The sequence below is a fragment of the Heterodontus francisci genome, chromosome 19 (genome assembly GCF_036365525.1).
Source record: "Heterodontus francisci isolate sHetFra1 chromosome 19, sHetFra1.hap1, whole genome shotgun sequence".
Taxonomy (NCBI): Eukaryota; Metazoa; Chordata; class Chondrichthyes; order Heterodontiformes; family Heterodontidae; genus Heterodontus; species Heterodontus francisci.
In genome coordinates this window covers 74097956-74123861 of record NC_090389.1, presented here as the reverse complement: position 1 = coordinate 74123861, position 25906 = coordinate 74097956, and the positions used below count along the sequence as shown (strand labels likewise).

Sequence of the window (25906 nt, the reverse complement as noted above, 5' to 3'; positions counted from 1 at the left end):
TAATTTAGCGAGCAACAAGAAAACGGGATGTTACATTCCAAATTCAAATACTTCTTAGAAATTTTCAAATATCCTTCCGCATTTTGTTTACAACCTTATCTAATGCCACTTTAAGTGGTCAAACCTAGCAAAATGCAAGGATCAACAACATTGGGTCATTCTGTGAAATTTCAATGAAGGTGGCTTAATTAAAGGTCTAGTTTGAATCTCCTTCATGCACTGCACATAAGTAAGGCGCTGCTTCAAGTGAAAAAAGAATGAAATTACTAAACTTTACATACTCAATAGATCCCGAGTCTTGAATACCCACCGTCAGTGCTGCATTTACACCAAACGTCTGAAAAGGGGGCGAATGAAGCAGCCCAGTTCAGCATTTTTGTGGGCACTATCAGTGCTGCCTATCCACTAGAGGGCGCGCTTGGGACATAAGTTCCTGCCAATAATTTTTTTCCTTCCCAGCAGTGGCTGAGAAATGCCAGAATTCAAATGTCAAAGTTATGATCAAACTCTAGCATCTCTCTGGGGAGTCAAAGGCAGGGCTGTGACTGGAACACCCAAAGGTTCCATTTTACTTTAAGCTAACATTTTTGCGCTTTGAGAGATTTACCAGTGTGCGATACTCCACGTCCTCTCGGAGCAGTCTGTTGTCATTAAGCGTATACTTGGCCTTTCCTGACACAGCATCAACAGGTCCTTTATCCACTTGGTGTTTGATAGCTCGGAACAGCATGTAGAGCGATTCTCCTGCTGAATCCTAGGGACATGTGGATTAACAATTACGCAGATAAGGTATTTACATCCAAGATAATTTACTTTAACTTTGGATAATGTCATGGGCCATGGCAATTAAAATAATAAGTGCCCTAGGGCTATTATTGACTATTCTTAGGAAACAATTAGGACAACATATGCATTTTCATCCCAGGACGAAAGTCATTTCTGCTGGCACTGCTCTAACTGATTGGACCTCCAAGAATCCTCAATACATTTTTTAAGACAATGACCAGAGCTCCTACGCCTAGGAGACCGTGCAAATCTTTGCTTGAATTTTGAGTTGGGAAATTAAACAGCTAGTTCTAAACAAACCTTTCACAAAATCAAGACATAACTGGAAAACATGACCAATATCAAAGATGCAGAGATATTACAGTGCCGTCTTTAGAATGTTAACTTAATCAGCATCAAACCTTGAATTGTTAACACAAGCAGGTAAGAATAAACAAACTTGTATAGCACTGCGCACATCCTCAAAAAGCCCCAAAGTGCTTCACAACCAATAAGTTATTAGTCATTGCTGTTGTGTAGGTTTACAGCAGGGTCCCTCAAACAATTGAATGTTGGCCAGGAAATCCTGCTCTTCAAAATAGTGCAATGAGATCTTTTATCGCCACTTGAACCAACAAGCAGAGACTCAATTTAAAATCTCATCCAAAATATGACCCTCCACAGAGTGTGGTGGCGGTAGGTTTAGTCGAGGCATTCAAAAGGGAATTAGATAGTTATCTGAAAAGGAAGAATGTGCAGGGTTATGGGGTAAAGGTGGGGGAATGGCATTAGGTGAATTGTTCATTTGGAGAGCCGGTGCAGAAACGATGAGCTGAATGGCCTCTTTCCGTGCTGTAACAATTCTGTGATTCTGTGAACTATGTAGCATTCCCTCAGTACAGCACTGAATATGCTCAAGTCCTGGAGTGGGGGTTGAATCCACAACCTTCTGATTCAGAGGCAAGAGTGAGTCAAGTAAATAACAACAGATTTGGAACTGGACCAACCACCAAGATCGTGGGCACACAACAATAATCAAGGAGGTTCAACTCTCATACTACCATTATAGTTACCCGTACCACAAAGCACACAAAGTCAAGATACTCTTAACACTCTCACTACTACTTTCGATACAAATGCAGGACCCACTGCAAGTTCCCAGGCTTTAAGTCTCATTCTATTTCTCAGACAATGGTTATTGGTGATTTGTCTGTGGGTCCTCTGGTGCCTAGTCGCATTGGCCAGACTCTTCCTTTCCACCTTATATTTGGCCGACAGTTTCCCAGATAACATCAACTTCAGGAAGGTCACTCACTATAGTATTTTGGCAGGTTATTCCTGCTCTTCCACAGCTCCCATTTCTATTTGGCAACCCTTTCAAGTGCTTGAGGCAATAGTCTAGAATCTTGCATCCTGAACACCATCTCACCACTGAGGAATTTTTATTTGAGTGTTGGCTTATTGGCAGTTTTAACATTACAAGACTAAAACTTCATCTGTTTGGAACTTCAACTAATCTATTGGAACTTGTGCAGTACAGACAGCCAAGATGATACCATCGAAAAGTAAGGCATAGGTTTGTATGCACAGTTCTTCACTCAAAGAGCCAAAATAAATGTCATGGCTGCAGTTTATTGGAACATATCTTTCAGTAGATTTCATTCCAAGTCTATTGCATGGTAGCATTATTGGGAGAAAAAGAAACAAGAGGGCATCCACTTAGCATTCTGATATAGGAAATTGGTCATGCTGAATAAATGGCATGCTGCATATTAACTCAGACGTATGGATTACCCTCCTAACTGAATACCTACCCTCAGGAATGTGTACAGACAGATTGACATCCAATTAGTCAGCAGCTTCTCCACTACCGTTTCTGTTCTGAAACACAGGAAAATAACTTCAGGTTTTGTTACAATACTTTAAAAAAAAAATCAAAATACATATTTCATGTTTTTTAGTGAATACTGGAGAGGATGACTCTTAGAAAGCAATTTGAAAATATGCACATGGTATAGGCCCAGTAAGATGGCACCTGATTTGGTACCCATGATTTCATATCTAGTTAGATGGAATCCACACACTTCACAAGAGAGAGAAAAATCAGAGAGCTGCTCATTCTGTACAACTCTTCAAAGCAGTTTACCTGCCTACTCTCTCTGCCATGGGCTAGTGTGAGGAATATTAAAATGTACAGCAGTAATAAATTCAAATAGAAAAATTATATTGAGACTTTACAAAGATCAATGAGCTCATACTTATTGTGTGTTAATGAGTCATAATTTATACCATTAATATATTTGTATGTATACTGACACCACCCAGCTCTACCTCACGACCATCTCTCTTGACCCCTCCACTGTCTCTGATAAGTCGCAATGCTTGTCTGACATCCAGTATTGGATGAGCAGCAATTTTTTCGAACTAAATATTAGGACAACAGAAGTCATTGTTTTTTGCCCGTGCCACAAACTCCGCTTCTCTAGCCACTGACTCCATCCGTCTTCCTGGTCTCTACCTGAGGCTGAATCAGACTGTAAGCAAGCTTTGCACCCTATTTAACAGAGCTGAGCTTCTGACCCCATATTCGCTCCATTACCAAGACCACTTACTTCTGCCTCTGCAACATCACCTGCTTCCATTCATGCCTCAGCTTATTTTGCAACCATTGAACTCCAAGCTCGTCAGCACCTGAATGACCACTGACACCAGCATATATCCTGGAGATGCATGGAACACTAAAAATATTCTACACATAATCTAACCTTTCCCCTGCACATTGGAAAATCGTGTCAATTATTAAGTATTTTTCACAATCCCACATCCATCAATTTTCTATTTATTCGATTGATTACACTATTTACATGTTATAGAATGCTCTGCACAACAGAGGACTATGTTAACCCTGCTAATCCTAACTGAAGGATTTACTCCAATTTTTTTTTCATCCACTATCTTCACTCCTCTTCTCCCTAAAGCTGCGACACTTCCTTTTTCAACTTTATAAGATTACTCAACTGCAAGAACTATTACAGCTGTTCCCAATTCTCTCTTCACACACATGCACTTCCTGGAAGTCAGGCTAGTTTTTCACCCCTCTTAACCAGAGTTGCTCAAACCAATAACAACATTTTCCTCATGTGAATTGCCAGTGGGCCCACTGCACCTGTCTAATTGAGGCAGAGTTGAACTGACAGCTGCCCAAATTGAAGGACACTGACCCAATCCCAAAATGCAGGAGGGGGGGTCAGTAGCACATTTGACACAGATGGCAATGCTTGTACGTTCTGGAGCCTTTCCAAAGCTTCAGAGGGACTCACACCAATCCTCTGCTGAGGGCCATTAGGGGCATCAAGGACAGAATGTTTGCTTGGGCAAAAAGACAGAATTTCAGACCCGTGGTCTCTCCACCCCTTTGCTAGTTTGTAACTCACAAAGTCAGAAATGTTCTCCTCATAAGGGCAATGGACCGCCATCCTATTACCCAAACTGAAATCAGCACAGACTCGGGACAAATTTGGAACTTTCCAGGTTGGTATGCTCAGTGCCAAACTGGATATGGCACTTACAAGTAAGCCACTGGAGAAACAATACTAGCATTTAACCCTTTACAGAATGCCTGGTCAGACATTCAAGCCTAGGCTCAATTGTCCCTTACCTGCGCAACATGAGTTTAGGGTTCTTGGCAACGTTCTGCTCCACAAGATCATTCAGCAGCGTTTTCAAGATATCCGTATAATACTCTAGTTTCCCATGCAATGAGACCGTCAATAGTGATGCCACGTAAGCACGATCTCGTGGTGAAAATGTCCGCTGACTCTCCAGCGTGTGAATGAACTAATAGAGAGACATGATAGATCCTCAAAACAAGTTATGAAAAAATTTTTTTACTATCCATCTAGTCTTCCCCAATGATTAGTCACGTTCCATATGCCTCCAGAGTTCTCTTTCAACTGGAAAAGCAGCTCAGCCCAGCTCAGTCACCAGGACTAGATATAAACAAATGGATGGAGGTGCATCTGGTGTATGCCAAAGATATGACGATTACCGCTCCACCCACTAATTTTGGAAAATGAAAATTGTTAATGAATGCTTCAAAAAGGCTGTGTGTAGCTGTAATAAAGGTCTTATCACACAAGCAGGTTTTTTTAAAAAAATGCATTCCCAACCACCCACACAACCAACCCAGTCCAGTTCTGAAGTGGGCAAAAGATGCTCATTCTAGTTAAAGGGTGGGTATCACAAATTTGGGTCTGCTGCACATATGCTCTTGGGCGGAGTAGCGTTAGCTCTCCCATAAGCAGTCAGAGCATCTTACTATAATTGAGTTCCGAAGAAGGGTCACTGACCCGAAACGTTAACTCTGCTTCTCTTTCCACAGATGCTGCCAGACCTGCTGAGTGAATCCAGCATTTCTTGTTTTTGTTACTATAATGGCAGTTGACTCACACTGCTCTATATCTACTTACACAATAGCATAACCCAGGGATGTAACAGCAGCAGTTACTTTATGATCTGAACTAAATATTCCCATCCTTCACAAGAATTCGCTTCAATCTTTCTGAATGGCAAAGACTTGACGAGACACAGCCCAGTATAAACTAATGAACTACTCTATTTAACAGCAAGATGAGCATGCAGAACTGTAGTTATAATTGGACTTCACTTAATTCAAATACAACTGATCTTCGGAATGACAAAAAAATAAAGGATACGCCATGCTTCTCCACATCTAATTGTTCCTGTAGCATTTCTGACCACTTAGTCCAGGTGAAATCCTTTGATGCTTTCTCTTTTTAAAAAAAAATGCGAATGCTTGCACAGCAATCTATTTCAATAAAACTCTCTCGGCCCATTTGTGTCTTTTTATCTCTTCGTATTCACAACTAGAAAAGGAAACAAAAACTTTCCAATTCAACGGGTGAGCCGCGTTTCCTCAGCTTCCCAAATCCTTTCTGGAAAACTGGTCAAAAAAAAAAATCCCTGAACATGGCAAGAACAATAAGCTCCCTTTTCCCACCTTTATGTACAAGATGCCATTAAAAGTGGCAAATTCACATTCAAATTTGATAGGAATGCCCCTCATTGCCTTCTCTAGGTCATAGATCATTTTTTTTGTGACTAACAGAATAATTTACAACTGGTTTTGCCTATTGAGACGACTGTTTTGTTGCCTCCCTGTTAAATGCACATAGACACAATATGTGGATACTATTATAACAAACACACAGATTCTGAGCCAAAGTTATTTTACTTACCTTGGTGAGGAAAAGCTTGCTATTCAATAAATTAGAAAGCTGGACAAGCCCCTGTTCCACTGTCTGGCGCCGAGATTCAGGGACATCCAGATCCCGCTGCAGAGGTGACTCCCTGTGTCCTGGGAAAAAGATTCGCTCGGCATAGGTCTTGTAATCCAGGAAAGGAATTCCAGTTCCAACCAGATCACTGGACAGGTCCATCATTTCAGTCATAAGATCTTTTAAAAGTTTATTACAAATTTCCAGAAAAGAACATAACTTTATTAGTAACTCGAAAACAGATTGAAGAGGCGTTCACGGAAATAAGTAAAATTTGTTAAATGCCAAATAAAATGCAGTACTAACATGCTGAAGTTATTTAATCTCCATGCGCTTAGGATAACACACACTACCTGTGAACTCCTTCTTGCATCGATCACGGACACTGGTCTCCAGATTTTCCAATTGGATCTGTACTTTCTTGTAGTCTCTCAGGGCCTGTTTACTTTTCCGCCTGTCAGGGAGATAACAAGATCAGATCGTTCATAGGAAAGGATGGATTTGTGGATTTTCAACAAAGTTATGGATCAGATCCACTGTCTTTATGAGGCTAACATTTCTGACTTTGAAAGTGACGAGCTGGCAGAGGAGGAGACCAAGTACATAGACATGAGAGGGAAGCACGCTTGAGGCTGCCATATCTAAAAAGTACATCTGAAGCATCCAGACATGTAATGGTAACACTATAGGGAGGATGGATTCCAGACCTGTCACATTTTGATATAAACGACTCACCTCTAATTGAAACAGTCTCTCACAGCAAAAATTCCATAAGAGGGGTAGGAGGAAGGTACTACAAAGGTAAACCTGGTGCCTGGCAGTGAGAATGCAGGCACCACAGTTGGAGCTGTCAACTTGCATGTTACTCCAACGGTCAGTTGGGATATCTTTCACTGGCTCTCGACTCTTGTAGAACATTGGTTAATAACGAATGGCTTGTGGAAGAGAAATTAATGAATTCCCAGCAATTTCCTAACTTATTTCATATTGAGCCCTTATGCGCCAGAGAAAGAGACAACTAGTAACAGTAGCATCTAATAGCTTTATCCATGAAATTAGGTCATCATTTGCTGCTCTTGAATCATCATTAATATTTCTACTAGATAGGAGGTTGATTGGGAGGTTTGAATAATTTCGTTGAACCCCTCAGCCTCAGTGAGGACATTGTTAACCATTCCCTACCTGTAGATAAGGACGATGATTAGGACAATTAGTGCGACGATGGATGCTCCCACCCCAAGTCCAATCTGGGCCTCTAGTGGGAAATTAGACTGACTCTCTGCATCATATTGGATCTTCCCCAGCTTGAAATTCAGCTTTCCCATTTGCACCTGGGAGACAAGAACAAGAGAATGAAGGAACTCGAGACAGAAAGAGGGAAAAAATTACAGTAATGTACACCTTAACTGCAAATTTTTATTTTGTCTAAGGAATGCCCAATAACATTTCCTATCAGCTGTCATCTACAGCATATACAAGAGGGAGGAACATGTAGCGTACAATAAATTCTGGCAATGACTCCATGCTTTCACGCTTTCTCCTCCTTCGCGGTGCCGGCTGCTCCAGGGGTGGTTCGCAGTACAGGTGATTTCCAGTCAGAGTTCTCACAACACAAATTCCCTCACCCACCATTGCAACCACCTCTTCCTTTGTAATTGCGAGGTCCAGGTTTTCTCCCTGAAGACAAAAGTCAAAAGTCGGTTAAGCACAGACGGAATCTTAAAGGCAACCAGAGATTAGGAAATATGTTGCATTCATAGTAGAGAATAAAGTGTGAAATAAAGTTAGACCATAGTGGGGTATTGGAAGTGGAAGGCAGTCAGATTTGTGGGATGGGTGCCAAGCCCAGAGGCATTATGCAGAGTATGGAATGTTGTCTGACCTTGCCGAGGGGTCAGCTGCTTCCGAGAGGGAAATATTGTCAGATCTTATGGGTGGGGCGGTAGTTTCAGAGACAGGAACACTATCACAGCTCAGTGGGAGGGGAATACATTCAGATCCAAGTGGGGTATTTGAGGGAGGAAAGTTATTGGAACTCATGGGTATCAACGCCTCTTTCATCTATGGAGTGGAGTGGGGGAGGAATCTTAAGCTTACTATCTCAAACATCCCTAATTGCCCTTGGGAAGGTGGTAGTAAGCCGCCTTCTTGAACTGCTGCAGTCCATGTGGTGTAGGTACACCCACAGTGCTATTAGGGAGGGAGTTCCAGGATTTTGACCCAGTTCCAAATCAAGATGATGTGTGACATTTGACATGGGGGAGCGAAATCTTGCAGGTGGTGGTGTTTCCCTGCATCTGCTGCCCTTGTCCTTCTAGGTGGCACAGATCATGGGTTTGGAAGGTACAACTGAAGGAGCCTTGGCGAGTTGTAGATGGTGCACACTGCTGCCAATGTGCTCTGGTGGTAAAGGAAGCGAATGTTTATGACAGTGGATGGGGTACTAATCAAGTGTGCTGTTTTGTACTGGATGGTGTTGAGCTTCTTGAGTGTTGATGGAGCTGCACCCATCCAGACAAGTGGAGAGTATCCCATCACACCCCTGATTTGTGCCTTGTAGTTGGTGGACAGGCTTTAGGGAGTCAGGAGGTGTGTTACTCGCTGCAGGATTCCTAGCCTTTGACCAAGATAATTTAATTGCTATTATGCAATTACTGAAATTTAAAAAAAAATCACTTTAGAAAGTCAGCATACCTCAACAGATAAGACACTTCCTGGTTTGTGTCTGTATGGCTTTGAAGGGTCATCCGCATTCAGTGGTTTCAGGATAGGGTCAGGCTTGTAGGTGAACTTGGTTGGACTGATCTCATTGAAATCGAAGCACAGGTTGTCCATGATGAAGTACACAGTGACCACAGAATCACTGACAGGGGCTTCGATCGATGGCGTTTTACAAGTCATGAAGGAGGAGGAGTTCACCTGACAGAACTCAGTGAACTGAATAGAGAGGGGTGGGTGTGGGAGAGTGGGGAGGAAAAACAAATGAGATAATGCAGCTGTATCTCAGTAAGCTAGGTATTCAATATTATAACAACTTGCATTTATATATTGTAGTGTCTTTAACACAGTAAAACATCCCAAAGTGCTTCGTAGGAGCGTTATTAGAGACACAGCTCAATGGGGAGGAGCTGGGAGGCCCAAGGAGGAGTAGCAAGTATTCAAGCTACTTAGAAAATAGGGTTTATCATAAGTGTAAGATCACACAGGTAATGGCTCATTCAGCCAATGTTAGCCCTCCCTCATCTTGTGAAAGTAATTTAATCCTGAGTTGGCCAAAATGATCACGGGGGGGGGTTATGCACTATTCAGATGCCTCGTTGTTCACAATATCAACTTGCGGCTCTTGTGTTGATTAGGAATCAGACAGACAGCAGACAGACAAAACTAGATAATGACACCAGGTAAAATCACATGGTACCAGAATTACGTTTTTCATTTGATCCCCTGCCACTGAATACAACTGGAGATAAGCTAGTAAAATTACTTTAGTTTCTGGCTGTCTGAATGATTTAACTTCACCTGTGGCATCAAAGGTTGCAGCTGGCTGATCCAGTCACAATGATTACTTAAAGAAAGTCAACAAATCCAGTTGTGCAACTTGAGTATAAAAGTTCCACAACTCACATTAAAGAAAACTTAATAGCAATGCCTTCTTAGTTTTGATCTTTTTTGATCTATGCAGCAGTGTTTTTTTGTTTCCATCCTATTATCTCTCTCACTCCTATAACTAAAATTCCATGTTTGGTGAGAGATTGGGCTGTTTCTCCAGGGACACAGTCATTTTGTGACTAACTGTATGCAATGTAGTTCTAAAGGAGAGTATTGGTCAGCTGGCAGTCTCTGGTGCCTGACCTGAGCACTTATCCAGCTTTCCCTGTTGAGTGATTGCCTTAATCTAGGTTGTGTGTGTGCCTTAATCCAGAAATCTCAGTTGACTTGAACGTTTTGGTTGTAAACTTTGCCCTTCATTGCACCATCTTACACGACACTGAAACCAGATTCTCTCACCTTGTGCTGACTCCTTTCAGTGCAGCTGCTGTCCTTTATCATTCTGCGTTTCCTCTCCCTCGCCCGGCTTCGTAGCTTGGAGAACGATCGCCGCCATCGTTCCTTTGGGATTAACTGGACCATCATCCGAGGTGTCTGCACTGCATCTAAGTTCTGCCCATATACACTGATCACTCTCCCTCCACTGAAACAGATCACAGAATGGGTTGACAGCCTTAGTCACATATAAAGTCTCGAGTGTTTTTCCCATCAATTTGTGTTCTTTTCCTGGTTTACTGATTTGCTATTTTTCTTCATTATTCTTGCAGTATATTCCTCATTCCTGCATGGGTAACAACCGATTTAAGAAAGCAGGTGAGTGAGTGCACTTCAGCTTTCACCCAGATAGAGCCCATTGATGGGCCAAAACAGAGTGGATAACCCCCATCTCCATGGAAATTAGTGATAACTACAACAACAACTTGTATTTATATAGCACCTTTAACATAATTAAACAAACCAAGGCACTTCACAGCAGCATTATAAAACACCGAGCCACATAAGGCATTATTAGGGCAGATGGCCAAAAGCTTCATCAAGGAGGCAGGTCTTAAAGCGTGCATTAAAAGGAGGAAAGACAAGTGGAGAAGTTTAGGGAGGGAATTCCAGACCTGAGGGTCGAGCTAACTGAAGGCACAGCCACCAATGGTGGACTGATTAAAATTAGGGATGTTCAAAAGGCCAGAATTAGAGGAGTGCAGATATCTTGGAGGGTTAGAGTCATATATGGCACAGAAGGAGGTCATTCGGCCCATTGACTCCATGTTGGTTCTCCACAGAGAAATCCAGTCAATCCCACTCCCCTGCTCGATCCCCGTATCCCTGTAAGTTTATTTCCTTCAAGTGGCCTTGCAATTTCCTTTTGAAATCGTTGATTGCCTCCGCTTCCACCGCCCTTGTGGGCAGTGACTTCCAGGTCATTACCACCCCGATGTACAAAAGTTCTTCCTCGCATTCCATCTGCATCTCTTGCCCAAAGCCTTCAATCTGTGTCCCCTAGTCCTTGTACCATTCGTTAATGGGAACAGTTTTTCCTTGTCTGTCTATCTTATCTATGCCAGTCATAATCTTGTACACTTTTATTAAATCTCCCCTACTCCAGTTGGGGCCGAACCAGAGCTTTATAAAAGGTTCAGCATAACCTCCTTGCTTTTGTACTCAATGCCTCTTTTTATGAAGCCCAAGATCCCATATGCTTTACTAACCACTCTCTCAATATGTCCTGCCACCTTCATGGATTGATGCATGTGCACCCCCAGGTCCCTCTGCTTCTGCACTCTTTAGAGCTGTGCCATTAAGTACATATGGCCTATCCTATCCTTTCTGCCAAAATGCATCATCTCACACTCTTCTGTATTAAATTCCATCTGCTACCTGTCTGCCCATTCTGCTAGCTTATCCAGGTCCTGCTGCAGGCAGTTCATATTATCCTCACTGTTTGCCACACCTCCAAGTTTGGTATCATTGGCAAAGTTTGAAATTGTACTCTAAATTTCAAAGAACAAAGAACAGTACAGCACAGGAACAGGCCATTCGGCCCTCCAAGCCTGCGCCGATCTTGATGCCTGCCTAAACTAAAACCTTCTGCACTTCCGGGGCCCATATCCCTCTATTCCCTTCCTATTCATGTATTTGTCAAGATGTCTCTTAAACGTCGCTATCGTATCTGCTTACACCACCTCCCCTGGCAGCAAGTTCCAGGCACTCACCACCCTCTGTGTAAAAAAAAACTTGCCTCGCACATCCCCTCTAAACTTTGCCCCTCGCACCTTAAACCTATGTCCCCTAGTAACTGACTCTTCCACCCTGGGAAAAAGCTTCTGACTATCCACTCTGTCCATGCCGCTCATAACTTTGTAAACCTCTATCATGTCGCCCCTCCACCTCCGTCGTTCCAGTGAAAACAATCCGAGTTTTTCCAACCTCTCCTCATAGCTAATGCCCTCCAGACCAGGCAACATCCTGGTAAACCTCCTCTGTACCCTCTCCAAAGCCTCCACGTCCTTCTGGTAGTGTGGCGACCAGAATTGCACGCAATATTCTAAGTGTGGGCTAACTAAGGTTCTGTACAGCTGCAACATGACTTGCCACTTTTTATATTCTATGCCCCGACCGATGAAGGCAAGCATGCCGTATGCCTTCTTGACTACCTTATCCACCTGCGTTGCCACTTTCAGTGACCTGTGGACCTGTATGCCCAGATCTCTCTGCCTGTCAATACTCCTAAGGGTTCTGCCATTTACTGTATACCTCCCACCTGCATTAGACCTTCCAAAATGCATTACCTCACATTTGTCCGGATTAAACTCCATCTGCCATTTCTCTGCCCAAATCTCCAACCGATCTATATCCTGCTGTATCCTCTGACAATCCTCAACACTATCCGCAACTCCACCAACCTTTGTGTCGTCCGCAAACTTACTAATCAGACCAGCTACATTTTCCTCCAAATCATTTATATAAACTACAAACAGCAAAGGTCCCAGCACTGATCCCTGCGGAACACCACTAGTCACATCCCTCCATTCAGAAAAACACCCATCCACTGTTACCCTCTGTCTTCTATGGCCGAGCCAGTTCTGTATCCATCTTGCCAGCTCACCTCTGATCCCGTGTGACTTCACCTTTTGTACCAGTCTGCCATGCGGGACCTTGTCAAAGGCTTTACTAAAGTCCATATAGATAACATCCACTGCCCTTCCTTCATCAATCATCTTTGTCACTTCCTCAAAAAACTCAATCAAATTAGTAAGACACGACCTCCCCTTCACAAAACCATGCTGTCTCTCGCTAATAAGTTTGTTTGTTTCCAAATGGGAGTATATCCTGTCCTGAATAACCCTCTCTAATAGTTTCCCTACCACTGACGTAAGGCTCACCTGCCTATAATTTCCTGGATTATCCTTGCCACCCTTCTTAAACAAAGGCACAACATTGGCTATTCTCCAGTCCTCTCAAGATCCAAGTCATTTATATATACACCAAAAAAAGCAGTGGTCCCAGCACTGACCCTTGGGGAACCCCACTGTCTATCATCCTCCAGTCTGAAAAGCAATCATTTATCATGACTTGCTGTTTTCTGCCCTTAAGCAATTTTTTTTATCCAATTGGACACTGACCCTCCTATTCCATGAGCCTTAATTTTGTTAACCAGCATTTAATGCGAAATTTTACCAAACGCTTTCTTACAATCGATATAAGCAACATTCACTGCATTCCCTTCATCAACCTTCGCTGTTACTTCATCAAAAAATTCAATTAGATAAGTCAAGCATGATCTCCCTTTTACAAATCCGTGCTGGCCATCCTCAATTAACCCAAACCTCTCCAACTGACTATTGATTTTTTTCCCTGACTGTTTCTAAAACCTTACCCACCACTGACATTAAACTAAGTGGCTTGTAATTGCTACGACTGTCCTTACACCCTTTCTTGAATAAGGATGTCACATTTGCCACTCTCCAATCCTCTGGCACCTCCCCCGTATCCAGGGAAGATTGGAAAATTATGGCAAGCCCTTCCACTATCTCCACTCCCACCTTTTAGCAACCTGGGATTCCAGCCATCTGCACCAGGTGACTTATCTACCCCAAGCATAGCCAGCCTTTTCAGTACCTCCCCCCTCGTTTTTTTACCCTATCCATTGTGGGGCTGGACAAGATTAGAGAGATAGAAGGATTTGAAAACAAGGATGAGAAAAAAAAAGAAATCGAGGCATTGCTTAAGCAGGAGCCATTGTCGGTCAGTGAGCACAGGGGCAATGGGTGAATGGGACTTGATTCGAGTAAGGACACGGGCAGCAGAGTTTTGAATAGCCTCAAGTTTACAATGGGTAGAATATACATATGAACATACAAATTAGGAGTAGAAGCAGGCCCCTCAAGCCTGCTCCGCCATTCAATAAGATCATGGCTGATCTGTTAAGTGTTTTGAATTCCACACTCCTATCTACCCCCGATAACCCTGGATTCCCTTGCCTAACAAGAATCTATCTATCTCCGCCTTAAAAATATTCAATGACCCCGTCTCCATCACCTTCTGAGGCAGAGAATTCCAAAGTCGCACAACCCTCATCTGTCCTAAAAGGGTAATCCCTAATTTTAAAACAGTGCCCCCTAGTTCTGGACTCACCCACAAGAGGAAACATCCTTTCCACAACCACCTTATCAAGACCATTCAGGATCTTATAAACTTCAATCAAGTCTCCCCTCACTCTTCTAAACTCCAGTGAAAACAAGCCCAGTCTGTCCAACCTTTCCTCATAAGACAACCTGCTCATTCCAGGTATCAATCTAGTAAACTGCTTCTGAACCACCTTCAATGCATTTACATCATTCCTTAAATAAGGAGACCAAAACTGCACAAAGTATTTGAGATGTGGTCTCACCAATGCCCTGTATAACTGAAGCATAAGATCCTTACTTTTATTTTCCGTTCCTCTCATAATAAAGAATAGCATTCCATTAGCCTTCTTTATTACTTGCTGTACCTGCATACTAACTTTTTGTGACGCATGCATTAGAACACCTAGATCCTTCTGCACCTCTGAGTTCTGCAGTCGTTCTCAGTTTAAGTAATACTCTGCTTTTTTATTCTTCCCACTAAAGTGAACAACTTCACATTTTCCCACATTCTACTCCATCTGCCAGATTTTTGCCCACTCACTCAACCTATGTCAGGCTGCAATCTCCTTCTGTCCTCTTCACAACATACTTCCCGACTTATCTTTGTCTCATCTGCAAATTTAGCTGCCAAGCCATCGTTCCCCTCATCTAAGTTATTGACATAACTGGTAAAAGTTGAGGCCCCAGCACAGACCCCTGTGGGACTCCACTTGTCACAAATTGCCACTCAGAAAAGGACCCATTCATGCATACTCTGTTTTCTGCCAGCCAGCCAATCTTCTATCCATGCTAATATGTTACCCCCTACACCATGAACTCCTACTTTGCGCAATAACCTTTTATGTGGCACCTTGTCAAATGCCTTCTGGAAATCCAAGCACAGTACGTCAACAGGCTCCCCTTTATCCACAATACGCCACTCCTTCAAAGAACTCCAATAAATTAGTAAAACACCATTTCCCTTTCACAAAACCATGCTGATTATTCCAGATTACCTTGCGTTTTTCTAAGTACCCAGCTATAGCCCCCTTAATGATCGATTGTAACACCTTCCCCACGACACACATCAAGATAACTGGCCCAAAATTACCTGTTTTCTTGAATAGAGGGGTTATAGTTGCTACTTTCAAGTCTGATGGAAACTTTCCAGAATCTAGCGAATTTTGAAAAATTAACGCCAATGCATCTACTACCTCATTAGCCACCTCGTTTAAGACCCTAGGATGAAACCCATCAGGACCCAGGGACTTGGCAGCCTGCAGCTCCATCAGTTTGGTCAGTACTGCTTCCCTGGTGATTGTAATTTCACCAAGTTCCTCTCTTCCTTCCACCTCCTGATTTACAGTTATTACTGGAATGTTTTTTGTATCCTCTATAGTGAAGACAGAAGCAAAATATTTGTTCATTGCATCTGCCATTTCCTTATTACCTATTAGCTCCCCATTCTCACTCTCTAGAGGACCAACACTCACTTTACTTACTCTTTCCCTTCTTTAATACCTGTAGAAACTCTTGCTATCCATTTTTACATTTCTAGCTAGCTTCGTCTCATAGGACAGCCAGGGGATGTGTTGGAATAGTCAAGTCTAGAATTAGAATTAGAACATTACAGCGCAGTACAGGCCCTTCGGCCCTTGATGTTGCGCCGACCTGTGAAACCATCTGACCTACACTATTCCATTTTCATCCATATGTCTATCCAATGACCACTTAAATGCCCTTAAAGTCGGTGAGTCGACTACTGTTGCAGGCAGGGCGTTCCACGCCCCTACTACTCTCTGAGTAAAGAAACTACCTCTGACATCTGTCCTATATCTATCACCCCTCAACTTAAAGCTATGTCCCCTCGTGTTTGCCATCAACATCCGAGGAAAAAGACTCTCACTATCCACCCTATCTAACCCTCTGATTATTTTATATGTCTCTATTAAGTCATCTCTCCTCCTCCTTCTCTCCAACGAAAACAACCTCAAGTCCCTCAGCCTTTCCCCGTAAGACCTTCCCTCCATACCAGGCAACATCCTAGTAAATCTCCTCTGCACCCTTTCCAAAGCTTCCACATCCTTCCTATAATGCGGTGACCAGAACTGCACGCAATACTCGAGGTGCGGTCTCACCAGAGTTTTGTACAGCTGCAGCATGACCTCGTGGCTCCGAAACTCGATCCCCCTACTAATAAAAGCTAACACACGATATGCCTTCTTAACAGCCCTATTAACCTGGGTAGCAACCTTCAGGGATTTATGCACCTGGACACCAAGATCTCTCTGTTCATCTACACTACCAAGAATCTTCCCATTAGCCCAGTACTCTGCATTCCTGTTACTCCTTCCAAAGTGAATCACCTCGCACTTTTCCGCATTAAACTCCATTTGCCATCTCTCAGCCCAGCTCTGCAGCCTATCTATGTCTCTCTGTACCCTACAACATCCTTCGGCACTATCCACAACTCCACCGACCTTAGTGTCATCCGCAAATTTACTAACCCACCCTTCTACACCCTCTTCCAGGTCATTTATAAAAATGACAAACAGCAGTGGCCCCAAAACAGATCCTTGCAGTACACCACTAGTAACTAAACTAAAGGGAACAATCCTTGGGTAACACCAGAGATAACAGCGAGGGAGTGGGAAGAGAAACAATTGGGGGTAATACTCTGACTACGATTAGTCTAGATAAGAATGGAACCAGGTGAGAACAGTCCCACGCAGCTGGAAGACAGTGAAGAAATGTTGGAGGATGTTGTCGTCAACTGTGTCAAAGGCTCCACACCGGTCGGGAAGGAAGAGGGAGAATAGTTTACCTTTGTCACAGTCACATAGGTTGTCATTTGTGACTTTGATAAGAGCCGTTTTGGTACTGTGGCAGGGGCTGAATCCTGATTGGAGGGATTCAAACAAAGTTGCGAGAAAGATGGACACGGATTTGGAAAGAGACAACATGTTGAAGGACTTTGGAGAGAAAAGGGAAGTTGGAGATGGGGCAGTAGTTTGCAAGGATGGTGAGGTCAAGGGTTGGGTTTTTTTGAGGAGAGGGTGATGACAGCAGTTTTGAAGGAAGGACAGTACCTGAAGAGAAAGAACTGTTAACACTATCATCTAATATGTGTTGTATGTTAGATTAGATTAGAGATACAGCACTGAAACAGGCCCTTCGGCCCACCGAGTCTGTGCCGACCATCAACCACCCATTTATACTAATCCTACACTAATCCCATATTCCTACCAAACATCCCCACCTGTCCCTATATTTCCCTACCACCTACCTATACTAGTGACAATTTATAATGGCCAATTTACCTATCAACCTGCAAGTCTTTTGGCTTGTGGGAGGAAACCGGAGCACCCGGAGAAAACCCACGCAGACACAGGGAGAACTTGCAAACTCCACACAGGCAGTACCCAGAATCGAACCCGGGTCCCTGGAGCTGTGAGGCTGCAGTGCTAACCACTGCGCCACTGTGCCGCCCCGTGTTATAATGGAGGAGAGGGGACTATTTTAATATTTGCCTTGTCCACTTTCACCATCTCCAGTTAATCTCAAACTCCATATGTGCACTTGCTGTCCTGTAAGATGACTACTCTACTTCTCCAGATTACAATCTGTACTGTTTCCAAGGCTGGTGACACTACAAGGGGCAGAAGTCTGTGAACTTCAAGTTTTTCCAGAGTTTTGAACCAGTGTTTGGAGAATCGAACGCAAAAGCACCTTAAGGAAAAGTATGCAGAGCTGTCAAGGAAATGGCAGCACTCGGACTCAGCATTGTGGGTGGTAAAGGAAACAGCTGCCATTGGACTCAGTACCGTTAGTGTACAGGAGATGGGAGCTCTGAGACTCAGCACCGTGGGTGGTAGAGGAGACAGCAGCACTCGGACGCAGCACTGTGGGTAGTAGAGGAGACAGCAGCACTCGGACTCAGCACTGCAGGTGGTAGAGGATCTGAGAACATACAAACTCAGTCGCACAAATGTTAAAAGGAGACTGTGTTCATAAAGTGATCTTCTCTAATTGAGGACAGAGTAATTTTTTTATTTACCTGTTTATTTATTTATCTGGAACACAGTAACCATACAGGACACTTGTAGATCCAAAAACTGGTTTGGATCCCAGGGCAGAATCAAAACTCATGTTCCTGAGGTGAAAGGATAGCGTTCTAAACCCACTGCATTACATAGTCCCCCTTTCAGGAAATATTTACATCTGGTTTCCTACTGTAGCCATCGGATTTTTTCTTTCTCATAACTTAAAAGCCATCTTACCCCAAGAAGCTCTTGTCTGGACGCACAATGGTGATGTTTGGATCTTCTGTGTAGCTGTAGAAGATATTATTCAGTTTCTTTGGAATATCACCATACATGACTGTGATAGGCAGATCATCTGTCTGGTTGCTGGGAGCGGTGAGACACTGGACGCGGTGATTCTCTATGTCAACAGATCTGCCCAGGGGAAAGTCAACCGACAATTTTAGCCACAAGTGTCTGCATCTACACAGTGTTAGGAAGAACAAAACCAGTCACTCATCTCTACCGATCCTGTTTTACAGGATCACACAGGAAAGCCAACAGCTGCCTCTGCAACCTTTAAAGCCTTTCAAAGAATTTAAGAAAAATTATCAGAATCACAGATCTAGCTCCCCGCGATGACTTGCCAGTTATCTAGTGAATAGCCGAGTCATACAAACCAAGAATGTGCCAAGCTCAATTGCTGGTGTTTGTGGAGCCAGGAGCAGCCATTAGGGGCATTGTAACTGGCCTCAATGACGCTTGGTTAGGGAATGGTGAAACCACTGGGTTCCTGCTCCTGATTAATATTCCGCGATCTTTGTTGATGGTTTATAAGCCTGTGCTCTCAGTACCTTGCTGTATGGCTATGAAACATGGAGGACTTACAGCTACTAGGAAAAGCAGCTCAATAACTTCCACCTTTGTTGTCTGCGGCTCATTATGGATATATCCTGGCAGGACAATAACACAAATGCGGTAGTTCCCTCAAAGGCAGAGGTCCCAAGTATGTTGGCACTCATCAAACAGAGGCAACATGGGTGGATCGGACGTGTCCGGACAATGGAAGACGATCGCATACCCAAGGACGTTCTGTACGCTGAGGTAGCTGGGGTCAGACAACAAGTAGCGTGCCCAAAGCTCCGCTTCAAGGATGCTTGCGAGTGTGACATGAAGGCCCTAAATATCGACCATCGCACCTGGGAGTCACGAGCGGGGAAAGAGGGAAATGGCAACACATCCTGTGGACTGGTGTGTGCTACCACGATGATCAGTTGCTACAACAGTTTGAGAACAGGCACCAATGGCAAAAATAACGATTCACAGCGTCACTTGGCAGGTTCACGTGCGGCACTTGTGGCAAAACCTGCCTCTCAAGGATTGGCCTTTACAGCCATCAGCAAAGGTGCACCAAGGGAAGACAGCCCACCTAAATGGGCAGCACAGTGGCGTAGTGGTTAGCACCACAGCCTCACAGCTCCAACGACCTGGGTTCGGTTCTGGGTACTGCCTGTGCGGAGCTTGCAAGTTCTCCCTGTGTCTGCGTGGGTTTCCGCCGGGTGCTCCGGTTTCCTCCCACAGCCAAAGACTTGCAGGTTGATAGGTAAATTGGCCATTGTAAATTGTCCCTAGTGTAGGTAGGTGGTAGGGGAATTGAGGGAAGGTGGGGATGTGGTAGGGAATATGGGATTAATGTAGGATTAGTATAAATGGGTGGTTGATGGTCGGCACCTACTCAGTGGGCCGAAGGGCCTGTTTCAGTGCTGTATCTCTCTATGATATCTATGACTCTAAATGGACTGTTTGCTACGTATCCATCATCTTTCGTAGATGGAAAGATGCCAACCAAGCCAACCATTTGCTGGAAAGTACAAATATGGATGCCAGATGAGAATGGGAACTGGATCAGCAGTGTGGCTTTCTAAAGGTACAATGATCAACCAGCCATTGGCAAGACTGACAAATCAGAAACAGCCACTTCAATGTGGCACTGATAAGCAATGATTATAAAACAGGAGAGGAGGGAGTGTTCTCTCACCATCACACTGATTGTTAACGAATGTCCCTGTTGTATTCTTATAATTTAGTCATTTATTTATTTATTTAGAGAGATATATTTCAGTGTTGTAGATTCATTTCTCTATTAAACACATAACCCTTCCCCCTCTATTCGTCTCCTTTGCACCATAAACCAACCTCAGGTAAGGGTGGACCTATTCCCATGTGTATGGCAATCCTGCTAGATGATCTGTGAATAGGATCACAAGTGAGACTTTCCCCTTAAGCTGCCCCTGCTCACAATGACAGAAGCTCAGAACATCTCCTTGACAGCATGGCCAAGATAGGGAGCCCACCATGGGGGTAGTTACAGGTACAAACCCACACTTTCTCACTCTGTGACACAACGCATTGGGCCACCGCGTCATTGTCCTAAGTTTCTGAAAGGATTCACAGCTCACCTAGGATAAATATGCTTACATGAGACAGGGGAGGTCACCAACGAACACCCTGATGTCACTTGGTCTGCCAGTCAGCAACTTGACACCATTCAGTGTGAGAGACGTTCCTCCGGCTTTGGGGCCATGAGATGGAGAGATGGAGTCCAGCATTGGGTTCTGGAGGAAGAAAACCGACACTTGGGGTGCTTAGTGGCTAGCGAAAAAGACCCAGACATGGGTGAAAGTGTACAATTATCAGCAGGCATTCCCCAGCTATAAACTCTGAGACACAAGTCCAATAATTTCACTTTAATGCAGGTAAATAAACTCATTTTCGTTCCAGGTGAAATTTGCAGGAGCTATAGATTCTGATTCAGTCCTGGTTCCCTCGATCTGATCCTTATTAGTTTAAAATTGAACGTACTCAACAAGTTTGTATTAATTGCCTCTTCTCTGTCCAGGGTTTAAGTACTAGCTTACATTGCTGAGTTTGTAGCCATGAGCCCTCCCAAAGTTGGTGCTGTATCTGCTGGGGCTGCAATCAAGGTTCAGCTCAGGCTGACATGGTACATTCAGTGATGCAGACATTAGCCTTGGCCATAGCTCTACTCAGGGCAGGTGCTGCAGCTGTTGGATTTGAGACACAGATCTGCAACAGTGCAATGTAATACTTCACTGATCCCATCAGGATTCAAATATTTAAAATAAAAACATAACTCAACAAATTTCAGACCAACCTGATATGTGAAGGGCTGTGTTGAGCTGCTGCTGCCTCCGTTTGCTACTTTAACCACGACATGGCCCGATACTTCCTCATTACTGGCTGCTGTGTAGCACACAATCCTACAGGAAGAAACTCAGCAGCATTAGCTGCACTGTGGGTGGTCAGTATGAGTGTATAACTCACACACACTGGATTACAGTATCCTGGAGGATATGTCACAACACTGAAGGCCAATAACATCGTCCAAGCATTCAGAGAAGTATTTTTAACCACACAATCGATTTACATTATTAAACTGTCACCATCACATTCTTAGCAAATAGACCGAGAAGTAATAACTGATTTTGTCCCGAGAATTAATAATCTGAGCCAAACAACCATCCTGTCCAAATTAAGGTACAGCGCATTGATACTCTGATAGCTTGCACCACTGCAGCACTCTCCATGCGACCACAAGAACAGGACTAGGCCATTCAGCCACTTGAGCCTGCTCTGCCACTACATTAGATTATGGCTGATCTGTACCTCTTCCCCATTTCCCTGCCTTAGCTCTGTACCTCATGATACCCTTACACCTAACAAAATCAATATTGGTCAGGATACTGGGAAGAACTCCCCTACTTTTCTTGGAATGGGATCTTTTACATCCACCCGAGGGGACAAATGGGGCCACACTTTAACTTTTCATCCAAAAGGTGACACCTCCCACAGTGCAGCACTCCCTCAGGATTGCACTGGAGCGTCAGCCTGGAATCTGTGCTCAAGACTCTGGAGTCGGACTTGAGCCCACAATCTTCTGACTCAGTTTGCGAGCAGAGTCATGACACTTCAGCTTCCAAAGTTCTTCATTTTATCTATAGGTAAGCAGTGTCACTGAGTAAGGCACATTCTGCTTTTCGTACAATCATAAAATAGTACAGTACAGAGGGAAGCCATTCCGCCCATTGAATCTGTGCTGGCTCTTTCAAAGAGCAATCCAGGTAGTCCCACTCCCCTGTATTTTCCCCATATCCATGTATTTTTTTTTTCTCCTTCAAGTATCTATCCAATTGCATTTGGAAAGCTTTGAATCTGTATCCATCACCTCAGCAGGCAGTGCATTCCAAACCCTAACCACTCGTTTCACTAAAAATCTTTTCCTCATGCTGCCTGCGTGTATTTTGGGGGTGAGGGGAGGGGAGAGACACGGCCAGTGTTAATTATGAAAGGCGCGCTTCAGAAATTAGAATAAATTAAGGATCAAAAAATCTGTCTAATTGCGTTGGGCCTCACTGCTCACCCACACACACGGGTGTGGTAGTTGAAGATTGTCAAGTGACTGACCTGGTGGAGACCTCGTACTTCAGTGGATCAGCACGGCACGGGATTCCAGCCACTGTTACCATGCTCTCAATGTCCTCGAATCGCTGGCCCAAGTTTGAACCTGTGATGGTGACCATGGTCCCGCCTTCTTGCAGTCCTGACATTGGGTCGATCTGAGAAAGAGAATAATCAGTATCAACAACTGCAAGTGTCCTGTATGGTTACTGTGTCAACATTGGAGGGAACTGGTAGCAAATGGTGAATAATCATTCAAATTGGAAAGGCACAAATGTACACTTTCATGAAAATATACGAGACAACTGTAGTAAGAATTCAATTGGGAAAAAAAAAAGTGAACAAAAAATGATGCAGGGTTGCTAAGTTTGTGTTCAATTTTTCCCCATCGCTTTTCCCTTCTCTTCTCCTGAGGGCACCAATTCTTGCCTGGCTATGGTTTCCGAGCTGGGGGAAAAAATCTCTAATTCACCCAAATGAACATTTTTCATTTGATCCTGGATAGTGAGCATCCCTGTGACTTTCAAATGTTTACAGGTATCACAGCTGAGCCAATCTTGACCACACCTGGCATTCACACAGGTGCGTTTTCCAGCAGGAAGTCACTGAACAGTGAGCAGCAGCAGGAAATCTGGTTGATTTTAGCACACTCTAGCTCGGCATTATCAATGCCAACTGTAGCCCTCTCCCAATTGCTGCCTGGGCCAAGATCAGCTAACTGAACACAGATGGGGACTGAGCCTGGGCACCACTTGGTCTGTACAGCTCAATGAGTCATGGAATCAGAAAATTATACAGCACAGAAGGAAGTCATTTGGCCCATTCTGCTTATTCCAGCTCTCAAAGAGCTAGGCCCATTTCCCTGCTCTTTCCCCATCGCCCTGAAAAGTTTTCCTTTTTATGTAAGGATCCAATTCCTATGAGAAAGTTACCAGTGAATCGGTTTCCACCATTCTTTCAGGCAGTGCATTCCAGATTGCAACTACTTGTTGAGTTAAAAAAAACTCCCACCTTTTTTTTTTTGCCATTTATCTGCATCCTCTGGTTACTGGTTCTCTTGCCAGTAGAAACAGTTTCTCCCCATCTAATCTATCAACACCCCTCATAATTTTGAACACCTCTAATTAAATTTCTTCTTAACCTTCTTTGCTCTAAGGAGGACACAACTGAATGGCAGTCAAAAGTCAACACAACGACATTAGTCTGCAGTCATATATAGGCCAGACTGCACAGATTCCCATCCCTATAGGATATTAGTGAGCCAGAATGGTTTGCACAACAATCGGGTAGTTTCATGGTCACCATTACTGATACTAGCTTTTTATTCCAGATTTATTTAACCCAGCTGTAGTGGGATTTGAACTCACGTCACTGGAGAACTCTGGATTACTAGCCCAAATGCCTAATATCTTCCATTCCACTGGATTGGGTGCTGCGCTTCTTGCTGAGAGAACCTCATCTCCCATGCATTTTTTTACAAACCTGCTCCAGTGATTCAAAGATGCACCATCTAGTTTCTGGTTACTTTACTATGTCCTGCCTTTTCGACTCGAATGGTAACTCACCGAGTGAATTACAGGCGCTGGGCAGGTTTGCTCCACTCCATCAGCACACAACTTTTCGTACACACAGCTGGGCTCTCCTCCCCCACACCACACACATGCGTACTTGGTGTCTGCAGTCTGACAGCGGCTGCAGTCTGTTCGACCCACAGAACAGTTATACAGGGTAACTGTACAGAGGCAGCAAAAGACCATTAGTCAATATCATACAATTGCTTCGAAAAATTATTCCCCAGTCTTGGAGATAACGGCTGCTTCCAGATCCTACGGTACGACAGTGACTACGCTTCAAAAGTACACTAAAAATCCAGTGTTTAAATGCAAGTTCTTTCTTTCAAAATGAAAAAAAAATTTAAAATAAAAAATTTAGTTTGAATGACTTTGTATGCAGATTAGTCATGGCTTCCCATTAATATATGGATCTGGAGAACTAAAGTTAGAGAATTCCACACCAATTAGCATGGTTGTAGTAACTTAACCAAACCACAACTACACAGGCACCATATTCTAACAAGTGCAGTTATTTTGCCTCACGTGTGGGCAGCAAAGTGTGGTGGTGGGAAAAGGGAGGAGTTCCAATTAAGAAAAGGATTGCTCTAATAGGCCTGTTGAAAATGCACCCTTTGAAAAAGCAAAATGTAAATACATTAGATGAGTACTAATACACATAGAAGAACCTGAGGAAAAGAACAAGTTCCAATGTAACCTAATTCCACAGGGTAAGTGACAAATAACCCACAAGATGGCATCATCATATTTCCTATGTTTATATTAAAGGAATAAACCAAAAGATCCAGATTTCTATCTGAAACAGCAAGGTTTCATAACTAGAACTCATGTGCACACAGACACACACGTAGAAAAACTGCATACATCATGCACATTTACAATAAATATCCTGACATGTTACCACAAACCAATCCTTTCTCTAAGAAGGCATTTGCTGTAGAAAGTAAACACGGGGTGAAGGGAGAAGACACAAAAGGATTTTCACGCATGCAGTTCTGAGTTTTGTTTCCACAGGTAAAATTAGCCATTTTGAGGTCACATTCCTGATGTGCTGCAACACTTTTAGACAAACACTACAATGTCGTTTTGTTAAAGTTAACTATTGCAGTAAATATTGTAAGTGATTTGCATAAACATTACAACACATTTGTACTCTGGTTCTACCAGATACACAGCCACTGCACAAGAACTGTCAATGTACCTCATCAGTACCAGTCAGCTGTACTATTTATACAGCGGCATGAGAAATGTTGGAAATATATACACCGGATCCTGCTGTATATGTGAAGACTTTGGCACTGAGGCAGGGCAAAACGAGAACATGCTGAGGAAACACTGCCATTTTCTTTTGCAACTTCTTCAGGCAAGGCTGGAAATACTTACTGTGCAAATCATGTGTGCTGTCCACTCTATAATTAGGCCGCCTCTGGACATATACTGTTGCGTTATACTCTTGCTGGAGAATGGAGTAGGCATACTGTAATGGGAGAGATAGGAAGATAACAGACGGAGGATATATGGTAAATACCTACACACCTGAATCAAACTCAAGTCAAATCTGCTTGTTTTGATGTGTAGACATGTGAGATTCATTTTAACGCTCAAGAGATGCAAGTGAAAAT

General features: G+C 43.4%; 1 protein-coding gene across 2 annotated transcripts in view; it reads right to left on the bottom strand.

Moving 5' to 3' along the window:
- plxnb1b (plexin b1b) overlaps positions 1–25906 on the bottom strand; it is a 244992-nt gene that overhangs the window by 35424 nt on the left and 183662 nt on the right. For both annotated transcript variants that reach the window (XM_068051985.1, XM_068051986.1), the window contains 15 exons: positions 25668–25761; positions 24279–24445; positions 22720–22871; positions 21410–21515; positions 20713–20849; positions 18493–18669; positions 10071–10254; positions 8757–8999; positions 7563–7739; positions 7245–7393; positions 6416–6516; positions 6024–6241; positions 4424–4602; positions 2580–2646; positions 608–754 (listed from right to left, as the gene is read on the bottom strand). In XM_068051985.1, coding sequence (XP_067908086.1) covers positions 608–754; positions 2580–2646; positions 4424–4602; positions 6024–6241; positions 6416–6516; positions 7245–7393; positions 7563–7739; positions 8757–8999; positions 10071–10254; positions 18493–18669; positions 20713–20849; positions 21410–21515; positions 22720–22871; positions 24279–24445; positions 25668–25761 — 2298 coding nt within the window. The remainder of the gene's footprint in view (positions 1–607; positions 755–2579; positions 2647–4423; positions 4603–6023; positions 6242–6415; positions 6517–7244; positions 7394–7562; positions 7740–8756; positions 9000–10070; positions 10255–18492; positions 18670–20712; positions 20850–21409; positions 21516–22719; positions 22872–24278; positions 24446–25667; positions 25762–25906) is intronic.